Source organism: Protomyctophum parallelum (assembly GCF_964188405.1).
Source record: "Protomyctophum parallelum genome assembly, chromosome: 19".
Taxonomy (NCBI): Eukaryota; Metazoa; Chordata; class Actinopteri; order Myctophiformes; family Myctophidae; genus Protomyctophum; species Protomyctophum parallelum.
In genome coordinates, this window is record NC_139717.1 from 1,837,915 (window position 1) to 1,865,245 (window position 27,331).

At 45.3% G+C, this 27,331-nt stretch overlaps 1 protein-coding gene across 1 annotated transcript in view; it reads left to right on the top strand.

The window, feature by feature from the left end:
* vegfab (vascular endothelial growth factor Ab) overlaps positions 1-26,061 on the top strand; it is a 42,523-nt gene extending 16,462 nt beyond the window's left edge. The window contains exons 4-6 of the mRNA XM_083789666.1: positions 14,367-14,465; positions 23,884-24,039; positions 25,039-26,061. Of these exons, the coding sequence (XP_083645792.1) occupies positions 14,367-14,465; positions 23,884-24,039; positions 25,039-25,060 (277 nt within the window). The 3' untranslated portion in view covers positions 25,061-26,061. The remainder of the gene's footprint in view (positions 1-14,366; positions 14,466-23,883; positions 24,040-25,038) is intronic.
* The last annotated feature ends 1,270 nt before the right edge of the window (positions 26,062-27,331 follow it).

The window sequence follows — 27,331 nt, forward strand, 5'->3', positions numbered from 1 at the left end:
CTCCTGTAAATAGAAACGTGATCCTATAACTCCTGTAAACAGAAACGTGATCCTTTAACTCCTGTAAATAGAAACGTGATCCTATAACTCCTGTCAACAGAAACGTGATCCTATAACTCCTGTAAATAGAAACGTGATCCTATAACTCCTGTAAACAGAAACGTGATCCTATAACTCCTGTCAACAGAAACGTGATCCTATAACTCCTGTAAATAGAAACGTGATCCTTTAACTCCTGTAAACAGAAACGTGATCCTATAACTCCTGTAAATAGAAACGTGATCCTATAACTCCTGTAAATAGAAACGTGATCCTATAACTCCTGTAAATAGAAACGTTATCCTTTAACTCCTGTAAATAGAAACGTGATCCTTTAACTCCTGTAAATAGAAACGTGATCCTATAACTCCTGTAAACAGAAACGTGATCCTATAACTCCTGTAAACAGAAACGTTATCCTATAACTCCTGTAAATAGAAACGTGATCCTATAACTCCTGTAAATAGAAACGTGATCCTATAACTCCTGTAAATAGAAACGTGATCCTATAACTCCTGTAAATAGAAACGTGATCCTATAACTCCTGTAAACAGAAACGTGATCCTATAACTCCTGTAAATAGAAACGTGATCCTATAACTCCTGTAAATAGAAACGTGATCCTTTAACTCCTGTAAACAGAAACGTGATCCTATAACTCCTGTCAATAGAAACGTGATCCTATAACTCCTGTAAATAGAAACGTGATCCTATAACTCCTGTAAATAGAAACGTGATCCTATAACTCCTGTAAATAGAAACGTGATCCTATAACTCCTGTAAATAGAAACGTGATCCTTTAACTCCTGTAAATAGAAACGTGATCCTTTAACTCCTGTGAATAGAAACGTGATCCTATAACTCCTGTAAACAGAAACGTGATCCTATAACTCCTGTCAATAGAAACGTGATCCTTTAACTCCTGTGAATAGAAACGTGATCCTATAACTCCTGTAAACAGAAACGTGATCCTATAACTCCTGTCAATAGAAACGTGATCCTTTAACTCCTGTAAATAGAAACGTGATCCTATAACTCCTGTAAACAGAAACGTGATCCTATAACTCCTGTAAACAGAAACGTGATCCTATAACTCCTGTCAATAGAAACGTGATCCTATAACTCCTGTAAACAGAAACGTGATCCTATAACTCCTGTAAACAGAAACGTGATCCTATAACTCCTGTCAATAGAAACGTGATCCTTTAACTCCTGTCAATAGAAACGTGATCCTATAACTCCTGTCAATAGAAACGTGATCCTTTAACTCCTGTCAATAGAAACGTGATCCTTTAACTCCTGTCAATAGAAACGTGATCCTATAACTCCTGTCAATAGAAACGTGATCCTTTAACTCCTGTCAATAGAAACGTGATCCTTTAACTCCTGTCAATAGAAACGTGATCCTATAACTCCTGTCAATAGAAACGTGATCCTATAACTCCTGTCAATAGAAACGTGATCCTATAACTCCTGTAAACAGAAACGTGATCCTATAACTCCTGTCAATAGAAACGTGATCCTATAACTCCTGTAAACAGAAACGTGATCCTATAACTCCTGTCAATAGAAACGTGATCCTATAACTCCTGTCAATAGAAACGTGATCCTATAACTCCTGTAAACAGAAACGTGATCCTATAACTCCTGTAAATAGAAACGTGATCCTATAACTCCTGTAAATAGAAACGTGATCCTTTAACTCCTGTAAACAGAAACGTGATCCTATAACTCCTGTGAACAGAAACGTGATCCTTTAACTCCTGTAAATAGAAACATGATCCTATAACTCCTGTAAACAGAAACGTGATCCTATAACTCCTGTAAATAGAAACGTGATCCTTTAACTCCTGTAAACAGAAACGTGATCCTATAACTCCTGTGAACAGAAACGTGATCCTTTAACTCCTGTAAATAGAAACATGATCCTATAACTCCTGTAAATAGAAACGTGATCCTATAACTCCTGTAAACAGAAACGTGATCCTATAACTCCTGTAAACAGAAACGTGATCCTTTAACTCCTGTCAATAGAAACGTGATCCTATAACTCCTGTAAACAGAAACGTGATCCTATAACTCCTGTCAATAGAAACGTGATCCTTTAACTCCTGTAAACAGAAACGTGATCCTATAACTCCTGTAAATAGAAACATGATCCTATAACTCCTGTAAACAGAAACGTGATCCTATAACTCCTGTAAATAGAAACGTGATCCTTTAACTCCTGTAAATAGAAACGTGATCCTATAACTCCTGTAAACAGAAACGTGATCCTATAACTCCTGTAAACAGAAACATGATCCTATAACTCCTGTAAATAGAAACGTGATCCTATAACTCCTGTCAATAGAAACGTGATCCTATAACTCCTGTCAATAGAAACGTGATCCTTTAACTCCTGTAAATAGAAACATGATCCTATAACTCCTGTAAACAGAAACATGATCCTATAACTCCTGTCAATAGAAACGTGATCCTATAACTCCTGTAAATAGAAACGTGATCCTATAACTCCTGTAAATAGAAACGTGATCCTATAACTCCTGTAAACAGAAACGTGATCCTATAACTCCTGTAAATAGAAACGTGATCCTATAACTCCTGTAAATAGAAACGTGATCCTTTAACTCCTGTAAACAGAAACGTGATCCTATAACTCCTGTGAACAGAAACGTGATCCTTTAACTCCTGTAAATAGAAACATGATCCTATAACTCCTGTAAACAGAAACGTGATCCTATAACTCCTGTAAATAGAAACGTGATCCTTTAACTCCTGTAAATAGAAACGTGATCCTATAACTCCTGTAAATAGAAACGTGATCCTATAACTCCTGTCAATAGAAACGTGATCCTATAACTCCTGTAAATAGAAATGTGATCCTTTAACTCCTGTAAATAGAAACATGATCCTATAACTCCTGTAAATAGAAACGTGATCCTATAACTCCTGTAAACAGAAACGTGAGCCTATAACTCCTGTAAATAGAAACGTGATCCTTTAACTCCTGTAAACAGAAACGTGATCCTATAACTCCTGTAAACAGAAACGTGATCCTATAACTCCTGTAAACAGAAACGTGATCCTATAACTCCTGTAAACAGAAACGTGAGCCTATAACTCCTGTAAATAGAAACGTGATCCTTTAACTCCTGTAAACAGAAACGTGATCCTATAACTCCTGTAAATAGAAACGTGATCCTATAACTCCTGTAAACAGAAACGTGATCCTTTAACTCCTGTAAACAGAAACGTGATCCTATAACTCCTGTAAACAGAAACGTGATCCTATAACTCCTGTAAACAGAAACGTGATCCTTTAACTCCTGTAAATAGAAACGTGATCCTATAACTCCTGTAAATAGAAACGTGATCCTATAACTCCTGTAAACAGAAACGTGATCCTATAACTCCTGTAAACAGAAACGTGATCCTATAACTCCTGTAAATAGAAACGTGATCCTATAACTCCTGTAAACAGAAACGTGATCCTATAACTCCTGTAAACAGAAACGTGATCCTATAACTCCTGTAAATAGAAACGTGAACATATAACTCCTGTAAATAGAAACGTGATCCTTTAACTCCTGTAAATAGAAACGTGATCCTATAACTCCTGTAAACAGAAACGTGATCCTATAACTCCTGTAAACAGAAACGTGATCCTATAACTCCTGTAAATAGAAACATGATCCTTTAACTCCTGTAAATAGAAACGTGATCCTTTAACTCCTGTAAACAGAAACGTGATCCTATAACTCCTGTCAATAGAAACATGATCCTTTAACTCCTGTAAACAGAAACGTGATCCTTTAACTCCTGTAAACAGAAACATGATCCTATAACTCCTGTCAACAGAAACGTGATCCTTTAACTCCTGTAAATAGAAACGTGATCCTATAACTCCTGTCAACAGAAACGTGATCCTATAACTCCTGTAAATAGAAACGTGATCCTATAACTCCTGTAAACAGAAACGTGATCCTTTAACTCCTGTAAATAGAAACGTGATCCTATAACTCCTGTCAACAGAAACGTGATCCTATAACTCCTGTAAATAGAAACGTGATCCTATAACTCCTGTAAACAGAAACGTGATCCTATAACTCCTGTCAACAGAAACGTGATCCTATAACTCCTGTAAATAGAAACGTGATCCTTTAACTCCTGTAAACAGAAACGTGATCCTATAACTCCTGTAAATAGAAACGTGATCCTATAACTCCTGTAAATAGAAACGTGATCCTATAACTCCTGTAAACAGAAACATGATCCTATAACTCCTGTAAACAGAAACGTGATCCTATAACTCCTGTCAACAGAAACATGATCCTTTAACTCCTGTAAACAGAAACGTGATCCTATAACTCCTGTAAATAGAAACGTGATCCTATAACTCCTGTAAATAGAAACGTGATCCTATAACTCCTGTAAATAGAAACGTGATCCTTTAACTCCTGTAAATAGAAACGTGATCCTATAACTCCTGTCAATAGAAACGTGATCCTATAACTCCTGTAAATAGAAACGTGATCCTATAACTCCTGTCAATAGAAACGTGATCCTATAACTCCTGTCAATAGAAACGTGATCCTATAACTCCTGTAAACAGAAACGTGATCCTATAACTCCTGTAAATAGAAACGTGATCCTATAACTCCTGTCAATAGAAAAGTGATCCTATGTCATGTATATACAGGTCTGTAAATAGGTATGCTCTGACATTGTCAGGTTTTGGTGTCAGGTCAGGTGTTGTCATATAGATAAGAGTAGAGAAACCCCCCCTCTATTAACCTGTTAACTGCCGTGTTAAGTTGTTTATGAGGTCAGCTTTAGGGTCAGGGGTCAGGGGTCCCGGGTGTACACAGGAGGGGTGGCCCTGGGGTCGTTGACCTCCTGCTCCTTATTGATGCTACCTTGCTTTTCATCTATACGTAAAGGTGTGCAAGTGTGTGTGTGACTGTGTGTGTGTGTGTGTGTGTGTGTGTGTGTGTGTGTGTGTGTGTGTGTGTGTGTGTGTGTGTGTGTGTGTGTGTGTGTGTGTGTGTGAATGGGTGATTGTAGTGCACAATCTAGGCTGTATACGTAAAGCGCCTTGGATAAAGGTGCTATATAAATGCACCATTTAGTCTGAACTGGTGCCATCTTCTAATGAGCAGTATTAGTGTGTGTGTGTGTATATATGTATATATATATATATATATATATATATATATATAGTTAAATACTGAGTGTCCTTGAAATGAATTAAAATCCTTGTGCATTTAGGGTTATTCCAGAGTGTAACACAGTCTGTAACACGTCACGCCACCATGCAGACATCCTGTGAAAAGCTGCATCTGTGAAGGAAAGAAAGTGCTAATTCTGCTCATTGTGGCGGCTGGTCTGAAATTGGCGGAATCAGCCGACCCAGATGGTCTGAAAGACGTCTAGCCACAGAGGAGCAGGTTCATTGTCCCATCGTAGCCACAGAGGAGCAGGTTCATTGTCCCATCGTAGCCACAGAGGAGCAGGTTCATTGTCCCATCGTAGCCACAGAGGAGCAGGTTCATTGTCCCATCGTAGCCACAGAGGAGCAGGTTCATTGTCTCATCGTAGCCACAGAGGAGCAGGTTCATTGTCCCATCGTAGCCACAGAGGAGCAGGTTCATTGTCCCATCGTAGCCACAGAGGAGCAGGTTCATTGTCCCATCGTAGCCACAGAGGAGCAGGTTCATTGTCCCATCGTAGCCACAGAGGAGCAGGTTCATTGTCCCATCGTAGCCACAGAGGAGCAGGTTCATTGTCCCATCGTAGCCACAGAGGCGCAGGTTCATTGTCCCATCGTAGCCACAGAGGAGCAGGTTCATTGTCTCATCGTAGCCACAGAGGAGCAGGTTCATTGTCCCATCGTAGCCACAGAGGAGCAGGTTCATTGTCCCATCGTAGCCACAGAGGAGCAGGTTCATTGTCCCATCGTAGCCACAGAGGAGCAGGTTCATTGTCTCATCGTAGCCACAGAGGAGCAGGTTCATTGTCCCATCGTAGCCACAGAGGCGCAGGTTCATTGTCCCCTGTAGCCACAGAGGAGCAGGTTCATTGTCCCATCGTAGCCACAGAGGAGCAGGTTCATTGTCCCATCGTAGCCACAGAGGAGCAGGTTCATTGTCCCATCGTAGCCACAGAGGAGCAGGTTCATTGTCCCATCGTAGCCACAGAGGAGCAGGTTCATTGTCCCATCGTAGCCACAGAGGAGCAGGTTCATTGTCTAGAGGAGGGCGAGGTATAGAAGCTTCTCCCTCAGCCCCAAACCCAATGCACTTAAAGGTCCCCCACACACAACGAGCGCGTTTATGGGGATTTTTAGCGGCGTTTCTCCATCGTTTTATTTTCGAAAAGGTGTGCAACCACCTTAAATCAGTGGTTCCCAAACCTTTCCACATTGACAGTGATTAGCCTGCGGACCCCCCCCCCCCCCCCCATTACGCCAAGGACCCCCATTAGAGAAGAGATTTTTACGGCTCTAAGCAGGGACTCTCAACCATTTTAATTTCAAGCCCCCAGCTCCCAGCCTGTGGAGCGACGCTCCCAGCCTGTGGAGCGACGCTCCCAGCCTGTGGAGCGATGCGATCGGCCTTGATATCAATAACCTCCGTCTTTTGATCAGTCTCCGTCCTGGGCGCTGAGCGTTGCTAATTGAAAGGACGGTGAACTTTGTCCTGTGTGTTCAGGGTGTTTTAACTGACTGTAGCTCTGTGATGTCTTTGTCCTCTGTGTGTTCAGGGTGTTATTTAACTGACTGTAGCTCTGTGATGTCTTTGTCCTCTGTGTGTTCAGGGTGTTATTTAACTGACTGTAGATCTGTGATGTATTTGTCCTCTGTGTTCAGGGTGTTATTGAACTGACTGTAGATCTGTGATGTCTTTGTCCTGTGTGTTCAGGGTGTTATTTAACTGACTGTAGCTCTGTGATGTCTTTGTCCTCTGTGTGTTCAGGGTGTTATTTAACTGACTGTAGCTCTGTGATGTCTTTGTCCTCTGTGTGTTCAGGGTGTTATTTAACTGACTGTAGATCTGTGATGTATTTGTCCTCTGTGTTCAGGGTGTTATTGAACTGACTGTAGATCTGTGATGTCTTTGTCCTCTGTGTTCAGGGTGTTATTTAACTGACTGTAGATCTGTGATGTATTTGTCCTCTGTGTTCAGGGTGTTATTGAACTGACTGTAGATCTGTGATGTCTTTGTCCTCTGTGTGTTCAGGGTGTTATTGAACTGACTGTAGATCTGTGATGTCTTTGTCCTCTGTGTGTTCAGGGTGTTATTTAACTGACTGTAGATCTGTGATGTCTTTGTCCTCTGTGTGTTCAGGGTGTTATTTAACTGACTGTAGATCTGTGATGTATTTGTCCTCTGTGTTCAGGGTGTTATTGAACTGACTGTAGATCTGTGATGTCTTTGTCCTCTGTGTGTTCAGGGTGTTATTGAACTGACTGTAGATCTGTGATGTCTTTGTCCTCTGTGTGTTCAGGGTGTTATTGAACTGACTGTAGATCTGTGATGTCTTTGTCCTCTGTGTTCAGGGTGTTATTTAACTGACTGTAGATCTGTGATGTCTTTGTCCTCTGTGTGTTCAGGGTGTTATTTAACTGACTGTAGATCTGTGATGTCTTTGTCCTCTGTGTTCAGGGTGTTATTTAACTGACTGTAGATCTGTGATGTCTTTGTCCTCTGTGTTCAGGGTGTTATTGAACTGACTGTAGATCTGTGATGTCTTTGTCCGGTGTGTTCAGGGTGTTATTTAACTGACTGTAGATCTGTGATGTCTTTGTCCTGTGTGTGTTCAGGGTGTTATTTAACTGACTGTAGATCTGTGATGTCTTTGTCCGGTGCGTTCAGGGTGTTATTGAACTGACTGTAGATCTGTGATGTCTTTGTCCGGTGTGTTCAGGGTGTTATTTAACTGACTGTAGATCTGTGATGTCTTTGTCCTCTGTGTGTTCAGGGTGTTATTTAACTGACTGTAGATCTGTGATGTCTTTGTCCTCATGTGTTCAGGGTGTTATTTAACTGACTGTAGATCTGTGATGTCTTTGTCCTCTGTGTGTTCAGGGTGTTATTTAACTGACTGTAGATCTGTGATGTCTTTGTCCTCTGTGTGTTCAGGGTGTTATTTAACTGACTGTAGATCTGTGATGTCTTTGTCCTCTGTGTGTTCAGGGTGTTATTTAACTGACTGTAGATCTGTGATGTCTTTGTCCTCTGTGTGTTCAGGGTGTTATTTAACTGACTGTAGATCTGTGATGTCTTTGTCCTCTGTGTGTTCAGGGTGTTATTTAACTGACTGTAGATCTGTGATGTCTTTGTCCTCTGTGTTCAGGGTGTTATTTAACTGACTGTAGATCTGTGATGTCTTTGTCCTCTGTGTTCAGGGTGTTATTGAACTGACTGTAGATCTGTGATGTCTTTGTCCTCATGTGTTCAGGGTGTTATTTAACTGACTGTAGATCTGTGATGTCTTTGTCCTCTGTGTGTTCAGGGTGTTATTGAACTGACTGTAGATCTGTGATGTCTTTGTCCTCTGTGTGTTCAGGGTGTTATTTAACTGACTGTAGCTCTGTGATGTCTTTGTCCTCTGTGTGTTCAGGGTGTTATTTAACTGACTGTAGATCTGTGATGTCTTTGTCCTCTGTGTGTTCAGGGTGTTATTTAACTGACTGTAGCTCTGTGATGTCTTTGTCCTCTGTGTGTTCAGGGTGTTATTTAACTGACTGTAGCTCTGTGATGTCTTTGTCCTCTGTGTGTTCAGGGTGTTATTTAACTGACTGTAGATCTGTGATGTCTTTGTCCTCTGTGTGTTCAGGGTGTTATTTAACTGACTGTAGCTCTGTGATGTCTTTGTCCTCTGTGTGTTCAGGGTGTTATTTAACTGACTGTAGCTCTGTGATGTCTTTGTCCTCTGTGTGTTCAGGGTGTTATTTAACTGACTGTAGATCTGTGATGTCTTTGTCCTCTGTGTGTTCAGGGTGTTATTTAACTGACTGTAGCTCTGTGATGTCTTTGTCCGGTGCGTTCAGGGTGTTATTGAACTGACTGTAGCTCTGTGATGTCTTTGTCCTCTGTGTGTTCAGGGTGTTATTTAACTGACTGTAGATCTGTGGTGTCTTTGTCCTCTGTGTGTTCAGGGTGTTATTGAACTGACTGTAGATCTGTGATGTCTTTGTCCGGTGTGTTCAGGGTGTTATTTAACTGACTGTAGATCTGTGATGTTGTACAAAACAACATCTTCCTCCTCGTCTTCATCCAGCCAGTTAGCTGAGCTGACTGGCTAATGGCTTAACCTAACTATCCAATCAGAGTCCTGGTCTTTAACACATTTTGGGGCGGAAACCCGTTTTGGTGTTAGCATTATGTCATGCTTTAGCTATTGAAAAATAGCAGATCTACAAGCTCACGAGCTTGTAGGTCTGCTATTATTTTTTTTATCGAAGAACGACTGACATTTTTAGAATCTGATCTCAGGTCAGAATGGGTTAATCAGACCAGTGTGTGTCCAGTGGAAACCTCGTATGAATCTGATCTCAGGTCAGAATGGGTTAACGGTGTCCCCAGACACCAGTGTTGTTTTTGGCAGCAAATTTAGATCTTTAGTTTTAGTCATCTAGGGCTGTATTCTGCCTGTCTTAAAGGACCACTTCACCACTTTTCAACCTATCTTCATATAATAGGTCCTCACTAATAATCATGATAAAATGGCACGATTCTTTTCTACTCAGTCTGTGTCTCATATAGGAGGGCTGTGGGCAGTTCAGAAACCGTCTTCCAGTGACATCATCATTTGGCAGATTTATTTTTTAACAAGATTTTTTTACAAAATTGTTTAGATTTTCATCATCGTGATAACGATGGCTTCCATTTTCGCATTGTAACTTTTCAGGACTAGAAAGCCTGCAGTTTCTATTGGCTTGTATTCCCCATCGATGTCACTGGAGGACGGTTTCTGAACTGCCCACAGCCCTCCTATGAGACACAGACTGGTTTCTGAACCACCCACAGCCCTCCTATGAGACACAGACTGGTTTCTGAACCACCCACAGCCCTCCTATGAGACACAGACTGGTTTCTGAACGGCCCACAGCCCTCCTATGAGACACAGACTGGTTTCTGAACCGCCCACAGCCCTCCTATGAGACACAGACTGGTTTCTGAACCGCCCACAGCCCTCCTATGAGACACAGACTGGTTTCTGAACCGCCCACAGCCCTCCTATGAGACACAGACTGGTTTCTGAACCACCCACAGCCCTCCTATGAGACACAGACTGGTTTCTGAACTGCCCACAGCCCTCCTATGAGACACAGACTGGTTTCTGAACTGCCCACAGCCCTCCTATGAGACACAGACTGGTTTCTGAACTGCCCACAGCCCTCCTATGAGACACAGACTGGTTTCTAAACTGCCCACAGCCCTCCTATGAGACACAGACTGGTTTCTGAACCGCCCACAGCCCTCCTATGAGACACAGACTGGTTTCTGAACTGCCCACAGCCCTCCTATGAGACACAGACTGGTTTCTGAACCGCCCACAGCCCTCCTATGAGACACAGACTGGTTTCTGAACCGCCCACAGCCCTCCTATGAGACACAGACTGGTTTCTGAACTGCCCACAGCCCTCCTATGAGACACAGACTGGTTTCTGAACCGCCCACAGCCCTCCTATGAGACACAGACTGGTTTCTGAACCGCCCACAGCCCTCCTATGAGACACAGACTGGTTTCTGAACTGCCCACAGCCCTCCTATGAGACACAGACTGGTTTCTGAACTGCCCACAGCCCTCCTATGAGACACAGACTGGTTCCTGAACTGCCCACAGCCCTCCTATGAGACACAGAGTAGAAAAGAATTGCGTCATTTTTTCATAATTATTAGTGAGGACCTATTATATGAAGATAGGTTGAAAAGTGGTGATGTGGTCCTTTAGGTACCAGGTCTTATTCCCTAACTTGAGTAAACTAAAGACCTGGAGGCGTGGTCAATGCCATTTGGCTATTCTGAGTGGCCAAAGAGCATTGACCACGCCTCCAGGTCTTTAGTTTACTCAAGTTAGGGAATAAGACCTGGTACTTAACCCCTAGACTGCCATTCCCAATTTTTTTGTTTGGGTAACAAATTGGCATATTTTTAATTCATCGTTTTAACATACAAGAAAGATCTGGTGGATTGAAGAGATGTTTTTTTTCCATTCATTCATTGCAAATCTATTCTCTCGATTCGCCACCAGATGGCGGGAAAGCATCATTATGCTGATTTTGGCTAAAATAGACGGATCTTCCTAAGTCACTTCCGGCTCAACGATCAACAACATCCTGAAATAGTTTGACCCTAGTCAATAGCTTGGCTCGTCCGGATTGCTAAGCTAATGCTATATTTTTCATAACTAAGTCAAATTAACCTCAAATCAACCCCAAAAAGATCGCAAAATATCACATTTTTTACAGCGACGCACATAGAGACGGCGCGCGTGCACGATAGCGCACGATCACGCGGATTTCGGCCGTTTTTTGGTAAATTACATCCAACATTAGTGATATTAGCGAAAAAATATTAATTTTTGATCTTTTGACCCCGCGATAACTGATATTGATTGTCATTCCGTTTTTTCCGTTAACGGGAGGTTTAGATTTTTCGATTAATTCCGTTTTTTCCGTGAATTGTAGGCCAAGGGTTAAGTTAGGGAATAAGACCTGGTACTTAAGTTAGGGAATAGGACCTGGTACTTAAGACACGCAAAATACAGCCCATAGTCTCTTGAATAGTTTTCATTTAGTTTTAGTCACCTGGAATGTTTTAGTCTAGTTTTAGTCGACAAAATCTCATAAGATTTTACTTTACTCGACTAAATCTACAGTTGATTTAGTCGAACAAAATGCGTTTTGTCGGGCCTCGATGCCGTCGTAATGACAGTTTTTACACTTGCTGAAAATAGCCGATCTACAAGCTCACAACGCGTCCCGGCGCGACGCGTTGTGAGCTTGTAGATCTGTTATTTTCAGCATGCAAGTATAAATGACTTATACTGGATCTCTTGTCCACTTAGTCCCTTCCTAACATTTTAGTCTAGTTTTTATTTGTTGATGAAATTGTCAATATATTTAGTCTCAGTTTTAGTCATCGTGGCTTAGTTCTCATTGGTTTTCCATTTAACCCATTCTGACCGGGCATCCATTTTGGTGTCAGCATCATGTTATGCTTTAGCTATTTAAAAATAGCAGATCTACAAGCTCGTATCGCGCCACCGAGTGGCGCGATACGAGCTTGTAGGTCTGCTATTTTTGAAAAATCGAAGAGCGACTGACATTTCTAGAGTCTGATCTCAGGTCAGAATGGGTTCATCAGACCAGTGTGTGTCCGGCGGAAACCTCGTATGAATCTGATCTCAGGTCAGAATGGGTTCATCAGACCAGTGTGTGTCCCAGTGGAAACCTCGTATGAATCTGATCTCAGGTCAGAATGGGTTAATCAGACCAGTGTGTGTCCCAGTGGAAACCTCGTATGAATCTGATCTCAGGTCAGAATGGGTTAAGTTTTCGTCAGTGGGGAAAAAGGTAGTCGACGAACATTTTCCGTCTCTTAGTTTTAGTCGACGAAATCACCACCGCCCCAGACACACCTGGTCACTGTTCTGTTATCTCCTCCTCCAGACACACCTGGTCACGGTTCTGTTATCTCCTCCTTCAGACACACCTGGTCACTGTTCTGTTATCTCCTCCTTCAGACACACCTGGTCACTGTTCTGTTATCTCCTCCTTCAGACACACCTGGTCACTGTTCTGTTATCTCCTCCTTCAGACACACCTGGTCACTGTTCTGTTATCTCCTCCTTCAGACACACCTGGTCACTGTTCTGTTATCTCCTCCTTCAGACACACCTGGTCACTGTTCTGTTATCTCCTCCTTCAGACACACCTGGTCACTGTTCTGTTATCTCCTCCTTCAGACACACCTGGTCACTGTTCTGTTACCTCCTCCTTCAGACACACCTGGTCACTGTTCTGTTATCTCCTCCTCCAGACACACCTGGTCACTGTTCTGTTATCTCCTCCTCCAGACACACCTGGTCACTGTTCTGTTATCTCCTCCTCCAGACACACCTGGTCACTGTTCTGTTATCTCCTCCTCCAGACACACCTGGTCACTGTTCTGTTATCTCCTCCTTCAGACACACCTGGTCACTGTTCTGTCACCTCCTCCTTCAGACACACCTGGTCACTGTTCTGTTATCTCCTCCTCCAGACACACCTGGTCACTGTTCTGTTACCTCCTCCTCCAGACACACCTGGTCACTGTTCTGTTATCTCCTCCTTCAGACACACCTGGTCACTGTTCTGTTATCTCCTCCTTCAGACACACCTGGTCACTGTTCTGTTATCTCCTCCTCCAGACACACCTGGTCACTGTTCTGTTCTCTCCTCCTCCAGACACACCTGGTCACTGTTCTGTTATCTCCTCCTTCAGACACACCTGGTCACTGTTCTGTTATCTCCTCCTCCAGACACACCTGGTCACTGTTCTGTTATCTCCTCCTCCAGACACACCTGGTCACTGTTCTGTTATCTCCTCCTTCAGACACACCTGGTCTCTGTTCTGTTATCTCCTCCTTCAGACACACCTGGTCACTGTTCTGTTATCTCCTCCTCCAGACACACCTGGTCACTGTTCTGTTATCTCCTCCTTCAGACACACCTGGTCACTGTTCTGTTATCTCCTCCTCCAGACACACCTGGTCACTGTTCTGTTATCTCCTCCTTCAGACACACCTGGTCACTGTTCTGTTATCTCCTCCTCCAGACACACCTGGTCACTGTTCTGTTATCTCCTCCTCCAGACACACCTGGTCACTGTTCTGTTATCTCCTCCTTCAGACACACCTGGTCACTGTTCTGTTATCTCCTCCTTCAGACACACCTGGTCACTGTTCTGTTATCTCCTCCTCCAGACACACCTGGTCACTGTTCTGTTACCTCCTCCTTCAGACACACCTGGTCACTGTTCTGTTATCTCCTCCTCCTTCAGACACACCTGGTCACTGTTCTGTTATCTCCTCCTCCAGACACACCTGGTCACTGTTCTGTTACCTCCTCCTTCAGACACACCTGGTCACTGTTCTGTTATCTCCTCCTCCTTCAGACACACCTGGTCACTGTTCTGTTATCTCCTCCTCCAGACACACCTGGTCACTGTTCTGTTATCTCCTCCTCCAGACACACCTGGTCACTGTTCTGTTATCTCCTCCTTCAGACACACCTGGTCACTGTTCTGTTATCTCCTCCTTCTCTTTCTCTTCCAGAAAACCACGGCGGAAAGGCAAGGGCCTAAAGGGCCTAAGGGGCCAAAAGGGCCTAAAGAGAAAACGAAAGAAAAGCCCAAAGCCAAAGAACGTTGACGCGTATGTTCAGCCCTGCCTTCTCCCCCGCCTGCCCGCCTGCGTCACGCTGCTCGCCCTTACGCTGTCTGGGAGGAAACAACCTGCCCCGTTTAACTGTGTGACGCTACTCTCTCTCTCTCTCTCTCTCTCTCTCTCTCCCTCTGTCTCTCTCTCTCTCTCTCTCTCTCTCTCTCTCATCCCTCCGTAGTGTTTGGGTGCAGAGTGTCACCGTCAGTGTTGCGTGTGTGAGCTTTGCAGTGCTAAAGGCTTCACGTTGACCTGTCTGCTAACCAGAGAATGCCGTTCGACCGCTGCCAGTAACACTAAAGGATCTCTGACTGTGTGGAGTGCAGTACAGTACAGTACAGTACAGTACAGTACTCCCCTTTAGACTCGCTATATACGCCATCCATGTCTCATTACAGACGTGACTCAGTGGCTACGTTTACATGAGCAGTTAAATCCCCTTTTCATTCCGAATAGAAGTTCAATCCTATTAAACGTTGTTATGTAAACACCTACAAAAACTTACATCCGAATGAAAACGCTCGATGCGATCTAAAAACCATTCCGATGTCACTGGCCGGATTACTCCGATGTTCAATGTGATTGAAAGAAAATTGGACTCATGTATACACTGCTTCGGATGTAAATTCATTCTGGTCTTTCTGAGCATGCTCATTTCCATTGCGCTCCAACTCCAAGGCGCTCATAAGCCTCATATCCAAGGCGCGCCGAGGAGTTTGCACATAGAGCGCGTTATTTCGTGCATTTTGTGTGTGTGTGTGTGTGTGTGTGTGTTCAACGGTCTCTCTCTCTCACACTCTCTCTCTAAATGCTTCCATCATACAGACTGGAGCAAAGGAAGCTCTGATCATGAGTAAAATATAAATGCTTCCGTCATACAGTCTGGAGCAACGGAAGCTCTGATCATGAGTAAAATATAAATGCTTCCGTCGTACAGTCTGGAGCAACGGAAGCTCTGATCACGAGTCAAATATAAATGCTTCCGTCATACAGTCTGGAGCAACGGAAGCTCTGATCATGAGTCAAATATGAATGCTTCCGTCATACAGTCTGGAGCAACGGAAACTCTGATCACGAGTCAAATATAAATGCTTCCGTCATACAGTCTGGAGCAACGGAAGCTCTGATCATGAGTAAAATATAAATGCTTCCGTCGTACAGTCTGGAGCAACGGAAGCTCTGATCATGAGTCAAATATAAATGCTTCCGTCGTACAGTCTGGAGCAACGGAAGCTCTGATCATGAGTCAAATATAAATGCTTCCGTCGTACAGTCTGGAGCAACGGAAGCTCTGATCATGAGTCAAATATAAATGCTTCCGTCATACAGACTGGAGCAACGGAAGCTCTGATCATGAGTAAAATATAAATGCTTCCGTCATACAGTCTGGAGCAACGGAAGCTCTGATCATGAGTCAAATATGAATGCTTCCGTCGTACAGTCTGGAGCAACGGAAGCTCTTTCCTTGAGTAAGCGATAAAGCGGATCATGTGATCCATGATCCCATCAAAAAATAAATTAACTAAATAACAGATCTATAAGATACTGTAAGTTCACAACGCATCAGGATACGACACTGTGAGCTTGCTTCACTATGTTTTTACAGGGTGCATTTGTGACCTTGTAGTTGCTGTGTGTGCACGTGTGTGTGTGTGTGTGTGTGTGTGTGTGTGTGTGTGTGTGTGTGTGTGTGTGTGTGTGTGTGTGTGTGTGTGTGTGTGTGTGTGTGTGTGTGTGCGTGCGTTTGCCTTGCCTTCAGGCGGTTTTGAGGAGCAGCGTATGCGTGGTTCTACAGAGAACAAGCTGCCTCTATAGACCGCGCAGAGAGAGAGAGAGAGATAAGATAAGCTGTATGTTTCCAACTGAACAACAACACCAGCATGGCTCTGTTTAATCCTCTATCTGTGTTGGAATCACCGCGAGTTGGCTGTTGAGTCTGTGTCTCTGTGCTGTGTCTCTGAGTCTGTGTCTCTGAGTCTGGGTCTCTGAGTCTGTGTCTCTGAGTCTGTGTCTCTGAGTCTGTGTCTCTGAGTCTGTGTCTCTGAGTCTGTGTCTCTGTGCTGTGTCTCTGAGTCTGTGTCTCTGAGTCTGTGTCTCTGAGTCTGTGTCTCTGAGTCTGTGTCTCTGAGTCTGTGTCTCTGTGCTGTGTCTCTGAGTCTGTGTCTCTGAGTCTGTGTCTCTGAGTCTGTGTCTCGTAGAGGCCTCATTCTGTGTTCCTTTCATGGTCATTGTACAGCCTCTCTCTGTCCATGCTGGTATACCTTTTTCTACGTGATGTCTAAAAACTAAAGATATGAAGAGATGACTATCTCTGCTGGCTGTTGGGGGGGGGGGGGGGGGGGTTATGTAAACAAACAGGTTGTTTTGTTTTGTTTCTCTTCCTTCTGTTCTGTGTCACCGCCGCCGTTGTTTGGTGGCTCGACAACAGCGCTGTATAAACGTACATGAAAAGGAGCTCGCTGTATAAACGTACATGAAAAGGAGCAGCGCTGTATAAACGTACATGAAAAGGAGCTCGCTGTATAAACGTACATGAAAAGGAGCAGCGCTGTATAAACGTACATGAAAAGGAGCTCGCTGTATAAACGTACATGAAAAGGAGCAGCGCTGTATAAACGTACATGAAAAGGAGCTCGCTGTATAAACGTACATGAAAAGGAGCTCGCTGTATAAACGTACATGAAAAGGAGCAGCGCTGTATAAACGTACATGAAAAGGAGCTCGCTGTATAAACGTACATGAAAAGGAGCTCGCTGTATAAACGTACATGAAAAGGAGCTCGCTGTATAAACGTACATGAAAAGGAGCAGCGCTGTATAAACGTACATGAAAAGGAGCTCGCTGTATAAACGTACATGAAAAGGAGCAGCGCTTTATAAACGTACATGAAAAGGAGCAACGCTTTATAAACGTACATGAAAAGGAGCAGCGCTGTATAAACGTACATGAAAAGGAGCAGCGCTGTATAAATGTACATGAAAAGGAGCTCGCTGTATAAACGTACATGAAAAGGAGCAGCGCTGTATAAACGTACATGAAAAGGAGCTCGCTGTATAAACGTACATGAAAAGGAGCAGCGCTGTATAAACGTACATGAAAAGGAGCTCGCTGTATAAACGTACATGAAAAGGAGCTCGCTGTATAAACGTACATGAAAAGGAGCTCGCTGTATAAACGTACATGAAAAGGAGCTCGCTGTATAAACGTACATGAAAAGGAGCAGCGCTGTATAAACGTACATGAAAAGGAGCTCGCTGTATAAACGTACATGAAAAGGAGCTCGCTGTATAAACGAACATGAAAAGGAGCAGCGCTGTATAAACGTACATGAAAAGGAGCTCGCTGTATAAACGTACATGAAAAGGAGCTCGCTGTATAAACGTACATGAAAAGGAGCAGCGCTTTATAAACGTACATGAAAAGGAGCTCGCTGTATAAACGTACATGAAAAGGAGCAGCGCTGTATAAACGTACATGAAAAGGAGCAGCGCTGTATAAACGTACATGAAAAGGAGCTCGCTGTATAAACGTACATGAAAAGGAGCAGCGCTTTATAAACGTACATGAAAAGGAGCTCGCTGTATAAACGTACATGAAAAGGAGCAGCGCTGTATAAACGTACATGAAAAGGAGCAGCGCTTTATAAACGTACATGAAAAGGAGCTCGCTGTATAAACGTACATGAAAAGGAGCAGCGCTTTATAAACGTACATGAAAAGGAGCAGCGCTTTATAAACGTACATGAAAAGGAGCAGCGCTGTATAAACGAACATGAAAAGGAGCTCGCTGTATAAACGTACATGAAAAGGAGCTCGCTGTATAAACGTACATGAAAAGGAGCAGCGCTGTATAAACGTACATGAAAAGGAGCAGCGCTGTATAAACGTACATGAAAAGGAGCTCGCTGTATAAACGTACATGAAAAGGAGCAGCGCTTTATAAACGTACATGAAAAGGAGCAGCGCTGTATAAACGTACATGAAAAGGAGCTCGCTTTATAAACGTACATGAAAAGGAGCAGCGCTGTATAAACGAACATGAAAAGGAGCAGCGCTGTATAAACGTACATGAAAAGGAGCTGGATGTGTTTTGTGTTGCTCGATGAGTTGTTGTTGTTGTTGTTGTTGTCATGTTTCATCAGTCGGCCTCGGCGTGAAACGGTTTGTTTGCTTCATCGGCATTGCTTAACCACATGAACCCCAGCAGCTTCCATACTGCAATATTACGCGAGAGGGAGGTTTAACGTGATTATTGCCACGACAGTGATATGATTTGGGCCTCATGGCTACAGAAACAGGAGATAGGCTCCTGCCCCTATGGGCCTCATGGCTACAGAAACAGGAGATAGGCTCCTGCCCCTATGGGCATCATGGCTACAGAAACAGGAGATAGGCTCCTGCCCCTATGGGCCTCATGGCTACAGAAACAGGAGATAGGCTCCTGCCCTATGGGCCTCATGGCTACAGAAACAGGAGATAGGCTCCTGCCCTATGGGCCTCATGGCTACAGAAACAGGAGAAAGGCTCCTGCCCCTATGGGCCTCATGGCTACAGAAACAGGAGAGCTAGGCTCCTGCCCCTATGGGCCTCATGGCTACAGAAACAGGAGATAGGCTCCTGCCCCTATGGGCCTCATGGCTACAGAAACAGGAGATAGGCTCCTGCCCCTATGGGCCTCATGGCTACAGAAACAGGAGATAGGCTCCTGCCCATATGGGCCTCATGGCTACAGAAACAGGAGATAGGCTCCTGCCCCTATGGGCCTCATGGCTACAGAAACAGGAGATAGGCTCCTGCCCTATGGGCCTCATGGCTACAGAAACAGGAGATAGGCTCCTGCCCCTATGGGCCTCATGGCTACAGAAACAGGAGATAGGCTCCTGCCCCTATGGGCCTCATGGCTACAGAAACAGGAGATCTAGGCTCCTGCCCCTATGGGCCTCATGGCTACAGAAACAGGAGATAGGCTCCTGCCCCTATGGGCCTCATGGCTACAGAAACAGGAGATCTAGGCTCCTGCCCCTTTGGGCCTCATGGCTACAGAAACAGGAGATCTAGGCTCCTGCCCCTATGGGCCTCATGGCTACAGAAACAGGAGATCTAGGCTCCTGCCCCTATGGGCCTCATGGCTACAGAAACAGGAGATCTAGGCTCCTGCCCCTTTGGGCCTCATGGCTACAGAAACAGGAGATAGGCTCCTGCCCCTATGGGCCTCATGGCTACAGAAACAGGAGATCTAGGCTCCTGCCCCTATGGGCCTCATGGCTACAGAAACAGGAGATCTAGGCTCCTGCCCCTATGGGCCTCATGGCTACAGAAACAGGAGATCTAGGCTCCTGCCCCTATGGGCCTCATGGCTACAGAAACAGGAGATCTAGGCTCCTGCCCCTATGGGCCTCATGGCTACAGAAACAGGAGAGCTAGGCTCCTGCCCCTATGGGCCTCATGGCTACAGAAACAGGAGATCTAGGCTCCTGCCCCTATGGGCCTCATGGCTACAGAAACAGGAGATCTAGGCTCCTGCCCCTATGGGCCTCATGGCTACAGAAACAGGAGATAGGCTCCTGCCCCTATGGGCCTCATGGCTACAGAAACAGGAGATAGGCTCCTGCCCCTATGGGCCTCATGGCTACAGAAACAGGAGAAAGGCTCCTGCCCCTTTGGGCCTCATGGCTACAGAAACAGGAGATCTAGGCTCCTGCCCCTTTGGGCCTCATGGATCGGTAAGGCTTAGTAAATAGTTGGATAATACTGGCTGACAAAAACCTCAGTATATGTAGGAAATGTCCATGCTGGCTGTATTGCAGGGCGTTGTTGATCAACATCAGGGCCCCTGCCCCTTTTACCCGTCTGTAAAACAACTGCCCCTTTTACCCGTCTGTAAAACAACTGCCCCTTTTACCCGTCTGTAAAACAACTGCCCCTTTTACCCGTCTGTAAAACAACTGCCCCTTTTATACCCGTCTGTAAAACAACTGCCCCTTTTTACCCGTCTGTAAAACAACTGCCCCTTTTTACCCGTCTGTAAAACAACTGCCCCTTTTATACCCGTCTGTAAAACAACTGCCCCTTTACCCCGTCTGTAAAACAACTGCCCCTTTTTACCCGTCTGTAAAACAACTGCCCCTTTTACCCGTCTGTAAAACAACTGCCCCTTTTACCCGTCTGTAAAACAACTGCCCTTTTTACCCGTCTGTAAAACAACTGCCCTTTTTACCCGTCTGTAAAACAACTGCCCCTTTTTACCCGTCTGTAAAACAACTGCCCCTTTTATACCCGTCTGTAAAACAACTGCCCCTTTTACCCGTCTGTAAAACAACTGCCCCTTTTTACCCGTCTGTAAAACAACTGCCCCTTTTACCCGTCTGTAAAACAACTGCCCCTTTTACCCCGTCTGTAAAACAACTGCCCCTTTTTACCCGTCTGTAAAACAACTGCCCTTTTACCCGTCTGTAAAACAACTGCCCCTTTTATACCCGTCTGTAAAACAACTGCCCCTTTTATACCCGTCTGTAAAACAACTGCCCCTTTTATACCCGTCTGTAAAACAACTGCCCCTTTTATACCCGTCTGTAAAACAACTGCCCCTTTTATACCCGTCTGTAAAACAACTGCCCCTTTTATACCCGTCTGTAAAACAACTGCCCCTTTTATACCCGTCTGTAAAACAACTGCCCTTTTACCCGTCTGTAAAACAACTGCCCCTTTTATACCCGTCTGTAAAACAACTGCCCCTTTTATACCCGTCTGTAAAACAACTGCCCCTTTTATACCCGTCTGTAAAACAACTGCCCCTTTTATACCCGTCTGTAAAACAACTGCCCCTTTTACCCGTCTGTAAAACAACTGCCCCTTTTACCCGTCTGTAAAACAACTGCCCTTTTACCCGTCTGTAAAACAACTGCCCCTTTTTACCCGTCTGTGAAACAACTGCCCTTTTACCCGTCTGTAAAACAACTGCCCCTTTTATACCTGTCTGTAAAACAACTGCCCCTTTTACCCGTCTGTAAAACAACTGCCCTTTTTACCCGTCTGTAAAACAACTGCCCTTTTACCCGTCTGTAAAACAACTGCCCCTTTACCCTGTCTGTAAAACAACTGCCCCTTTTTACCCGTCTGTAAAACAACTGCCCCTTTTTACCCGTCTGTAAAACAACTGCCCCTTTTATACCCGTCTGTAAAACAACTGCCCCTTTTACCCGTCTGTAAAACAACTGCCCCTTTTTACCCGTCTGTAAAACAACTGCCCCTTTTTACCCGTCTGTAAAACAACTGCCCCTTTTATACCCGTCTGTAAAACAACTGCCCCTTTACCCCGTCTGTAAAACAACTGCCCCTTTTTACCCGTCTGTAAAACAACTGCCCCTTTTATACCCGTCTGTAAAACAACTGCCCCTTTTACCCGTCTGTAAAACAACTGCCCCTTTTATACCCGTCTGTAAAACAACTGCCCCTTTTACCCGTCTGTAAAACAACTGCCCCTTTTACCCGTCTGTAAAACAACTGCCCCTTTTACCCGTCTGTAAAACAACTGCCCCTTTTACCCGTCTGTAAAACAACTGCCCTTTTACCCGTCTGTAAAACAACTGCCCCTTTTATACCCGTCTGTAAAACAACTGCCCCTTTTACCCGTCTGTAAAACAACTGCCCTTTTACCCGTCTGTAAAACAACTGCCCCTTTTACCCGTCTGTAAAACAACTGCCCTTTTACCCGTCTGTAAAACAACTGCCCCTTTTATACCCGTCTGTAAAACAACTGCCCCTTTTATACCCGTCTGTAAAACAACTGCCCCTTTTACCCGTCTGTAAAACAACTGCCCCTTTTATACCCGTCTGTAAAACAACTGCCCCTTTTACCCGTCTGTAAAACAACTGCCCCTTTTCCCTGTCTGTAAAACAACTGCCCCTTTTATACCCGTCTGTAAAACAACTGCCCTTTTTCCTGTCTGTAAAACAACTGCCCCTTTTACCCGTCTGTAAAACAACTGCCCCTTTTTACCCGTCTGTAAAACAACTGCCCCTTTTATACCTGTCTGTAAAACAACTGCCTTTTCCAAACCACCAATGCAGCGTTTACTACACGGTGAAAGAAATGCCACTCCTTTCCATGCCAGCGTTCAGGAGAACAGCTTTTTTTCCCTGAAAAGTTGAACACAGTATTTTGCATTGAACAAATGTCTTTAGAAATCCATGTCGCTACGCCGTACATCTCCACTATATAGCTAAAGAGGGCTGGTGTTGAGCCCCGGAAATAGCTGATCTACAAGCTCTCAACGCGTCGCAGCTCGCTATTCTTGTCCAAAAGAGCCCTCTGTACATGGGATCTGAGCCCCTGCCCCTCTAAAGAGCCCTCTGTACATGGGATCTGGGCCCCTGCCCCTCTAAAGAGCCCTCTGTACATGGGATCTGGGCCCCTGCCCCTCTCTAAAGAGCCCTCTGTACATGGGATCTGGGCCCCTGCCCCTCTAAAGAGCCCTCTGTACATGGGATCTGAGCCCCTGCCCCTCTAAAGAGGCCCCTGCCCCTCTAAAGAGCCCTCTGTACATGGGATCGGAGCCCCTGCCTCCCTGAAATCACCCGAAGCCTCTGAAAGCCTCGCTTCATGCATGTTCTAACGCCTGTAACAACCACATGCTCAACACGGCTGGGACTGTGGAACGCCAACGCTGTGTGGTTTGGGCTTTTAGAGGCATGTGTGAGCAGCCCAATGCACGGCCCCTCCTATCACCCCTCCCTCCCTCCCTCCGGGCGGTAACGGGACCCCGTGTCCACATTGGGGGTCAGGGTTCAACCCGGGAGAGGGGCCGTGCGCTGCTTTACGGACGTGTGTTCTGACCTACATGTGGCTGAGTGGGAACTGACGCTGTCACGTGGCTCTATACTGTCACACCTGGTAACACCTGTCACAGCTGTCACACCTGTCACAGCTGTCACACCTGGTCACAGCTGTCACACCTGGTCACAGCTGTCACACCTGGTAACACCTGTCACAGCTGTCACACCTGGTCACAGCTGTCACAGCTGTCACACCTGGTAACACCTGTCACAGCTGTCACACCTGGTCACAGCTGTCACAGCTGTCACACCTGGTAACACCTGTCACAGCTGTCACACCTGGTAACACCTGTCACACCTGGTAACACCTGTCACACCTGGTAACACCTGTCACACAGAGCCTAGACTAGAGTGATGGACGACAGGCAATGCTTCTGGTGGCAAAAAAGTAATAACCTCTCTCTCTCTCTCTCTCTCTCTCTCTCTCTCTCTCTCTCTCTCTCTCTCTCTCTCTCTCTCTCTCTCTCTCTCTCTCTCTCTCTCTCTCTCTCTCTCTCTCTCTCTCTCTCTCTCTCTCTCTCTCTCTCTCTCTCTCCCTCTCCCTCCCTCCATGTCTCCGTCTATGTCTCTCTCCCCAGCAGCAGCAGCGGTGTGTGTGAGCCGTGCTGTTCTCAGTGTTCAGAGCGAAGGAAGCGTCTGTTCGTCCAGGATCCAATCAGCTGCCAGTGTTCCTGCAGACACAGCGACCTGCACTGCAGAGACCGACAGCTGGAGCTCAACGAAAGGACCTGCAAGTATGTTAATTCATTACTTTAGTTAATTAGAGGACCTGCAAGTATGTTAATTCATTACTTTAGTTAATTAGAGGACCTGCAAGTATGTTAATTCATTACTTTAGTTAATTAGAGGATCTGCAAGTATGTTAATTCATTACTTTAGTTAATTAGAGGACCTGCAAGTATGTTAATTCATTACTTTAGTTAATTAGAGGACCTGCAAGTATGTTAATTCATTAGTTTAGCTAATTAGAGGACCTGCAAGTATGTTAATTCATTAGTTTAGTTAACCGGAACCTTCCGTCAGAAGCAGTACATTTGTTAAAGACGTTTACGCCGCGGACAAAGCAGTAGAACGGACCTCCAAGGTCCTCTCGGTAGGGGCTCCTCGATGGCCGTGAGGCAGGTATAGGGTCCTCTCGGTAGGGGCTCCTCGCCGGCCGTGAGGCAGGTATAGGGTCCTCTCGGTAGGGGCTCCTCGCTGGCCGTGAGGCAGGTATAGGGTCCTCTCGGTAGGGGCTCCTCGATGGCTGTGAGGCAGGTATAGGGTCCTCTCGGTAGGGGCTCCTCGATGGCCGTGAGGCAGGTATAGGGTCCTCTCGGTAGGGGCTCCTCGATGGCCATGAGGCAGGTATAGGGTCCTCTCGGTAGGGGCTCCTCGATGGCCATGAGGCAGGTATAGGGTCCTCTCGGTAGGGGCTCCTCGATGGCCATGAGGCAGGTATAGGGTCCTCTCGGTAGGGGCTCCTCGATGGCCATGAGGCAGGTATAGGGTCCTCTCGGTAGGGGCTCCTCGATGGCCATGAGGCAGGTATAGGGTCCTCTCGGTAGGGGCTCCTGAGGCAGCTAGAGAGCTGTACGTGTCTGTGGGAATACATTAAGTTGCTTAACGACTAAATTGGGAGAAGACCCGAGGAAAGGGAGACAATAATTGAATAATCTAATTTCAGTTAAAATACGAAGCTTGTTTTTTTTGTTATAGGCCTGATGTGTCTTTCTGCTTGTGCTCCCCTGTAGATGTGACAAGCCCAGGAGATGAGAGAGAGACAGAGAGAGACAGAGAGAGAGAGAGAAGCTGGAAGCTAAATGAAGGAATAATCACACACAGCACTTTGACCTTTGCCCTGTAAGCTCGTACTCTCTGCGGAAAGCATTCCCCTGGACTGAGAACCATAGACGTTTAAAATGCAGACGCCTCATTGGCCGCTGCCGTTGGTTTGGAGCGACCTCATTGGCCGCTGCAGTTCGTTTGGAGCCACGTGTCTCCAACGAAGGCCTTCCTTCCACCTTCGTTGGAAGTGCGTGAAGGCACTCAAAGTGACTCACTGGCCAATCACAGCACGTCTTTTCCCGGGACTTGTCAATTCAATCAAAAAAGGATCTTTATTGGCAAATGAGAAAACAAACACCGCCTCTGACTGGCCTACACCGGACGCCCGCTTAATGCCGTGACGCACGCGCAAGCTTGGCAAGCTTCCGCAAATCTTGCTTCTGCTGTGCTTCGCAAGGAAACGTCCATGTTGCCTCCAACAGAGACACGCCCCAGAGCCGAAGGAGGTGTCTACCTTTCTGTGTCTGTGGAGATACAGACGGCCCAGAGGTGTGGCTTCCAGAGGTACCTTTCACATGAAAGGTACCTTTCAAAACCTCTAGGTTTTAGCCTGGTACAGACGAATGGGACACGACTGTACCTTTCTATGTCTATGCTGAGAACCAGCAGAGAGCCAACCATATGGACCGAGGGAGAGAGAGACTCCGTGACCTTATGACCTTAAACGTGATCAGCGTGTGAATAAATACCACGAGAAAAAGTACAGAATGAGTACAGTATATGCTGCTAAAGTCAACCACGATCTAAACCCTCCCCCGTCCGACCAACCGACCGACCGACCGACTCACGGCTGCCGAGCGCTGTCGTGTTTCTGAAGTCGTTTAACAGGCCTTTTGTTTCTGTCTGTGGTCCTTGTTGTCAATTCATTTTTTTATTGCAAATTACTTCACTGGATTATTATCTATGATACTGTGGTCGATGTGCGTCAATCATGAAAAGAAGACGAAGAACTTCTCGATCTCCGTAATGACGTAGTAAAGCGTTGAAACGGAGGAGGCGGGAGGGAGGGAGGGAGGGAGGGAGGGGCAGCGATCTGCTTTTCCCCCGAAATGACAGACTCCGCCCACCAGGAGGAGGACAGCCAATGGGGAAGCTGCATGGGAATCGCTCGGTCTTTTTTGTGATGTCCGCCAATTCCTTTGTCGTTGTCGAGAACGTGTTGTCGAGAACGTGGACGATGTCGTTTTGATCCACGGTATAAATATATATATTTTTTAATAGAAGCGGTCTTCATTTCTTTTAAAGGGCGATAGCGTTGGTTTCATTCATGGCACCACTGAAATATCTGCCATTCATTTTTTTCCCCCATATTCCCCAGATTTACACAAAATGTTTATGTCAGTTATTTTCATCCAAGATCCTGGGGATTCATGACAGTTAAAATCTTTGATATTGTGAAAGAATTTAAGTAAATAAAAAAATCTAAACAAAGCATATTTATTAAATGTATAGTATATCATATAATTAGCCTAAATATCCAAACAATGTCTTTCACAGAATCAAAGGTTTTATGGATGGCTGGATTCTATAGGCTTAAAGTATAATGGAGGAAAAAAAAAAGAATGGCAGATTTCTCAGTGGGTCCAGCAAGCCACGCCCACTGCTCTGCTCTAGTCGGCGTGGCGCTCCATAGGCTCCGCCCCCCAGGCGGCGCCACAGAGGCGTCGACGACCGTGCCTTGCTCGAGGACACTTCAACGCCGAGCCAAAGGGATGGAACCGGCAACCTCACGGTTCCACCTCCGGAACTCAACTGCCAACCGATCGCTTTGCAGGAGAACAGCGTCTGGAGTGCCATACACGCACACGCACACGCACACACAGCCACACACGCACGCAGGCACGCACGCAGGCACGCACGCACATCATGGGCTGTATTTTGCGTGTCTTAAGTACCAGGTCTTATTCCCTAACTTGAGTAAACTAAAGACCTGCAGGCGTGATCAATGCCATTTTTGCTATTCTGAGTGGCCAAAGAGCATTGACCACGCCTCCAGGTCTTTAGTTTACTCAAGTTATAGGGAATAAGACCTGGTACTTAAGACACGCAAAATACAGCCCCATATTTCTAAAGGGATATCATTATAGCTTATATTGGTACACTTACACTACACAATCCTGAGAGATAATATTGAACTCTGAGAGAGAGTAGCCTACATTTTTTGGGGGAGTTACACGTGGATAGGCTGTATGGGAAATT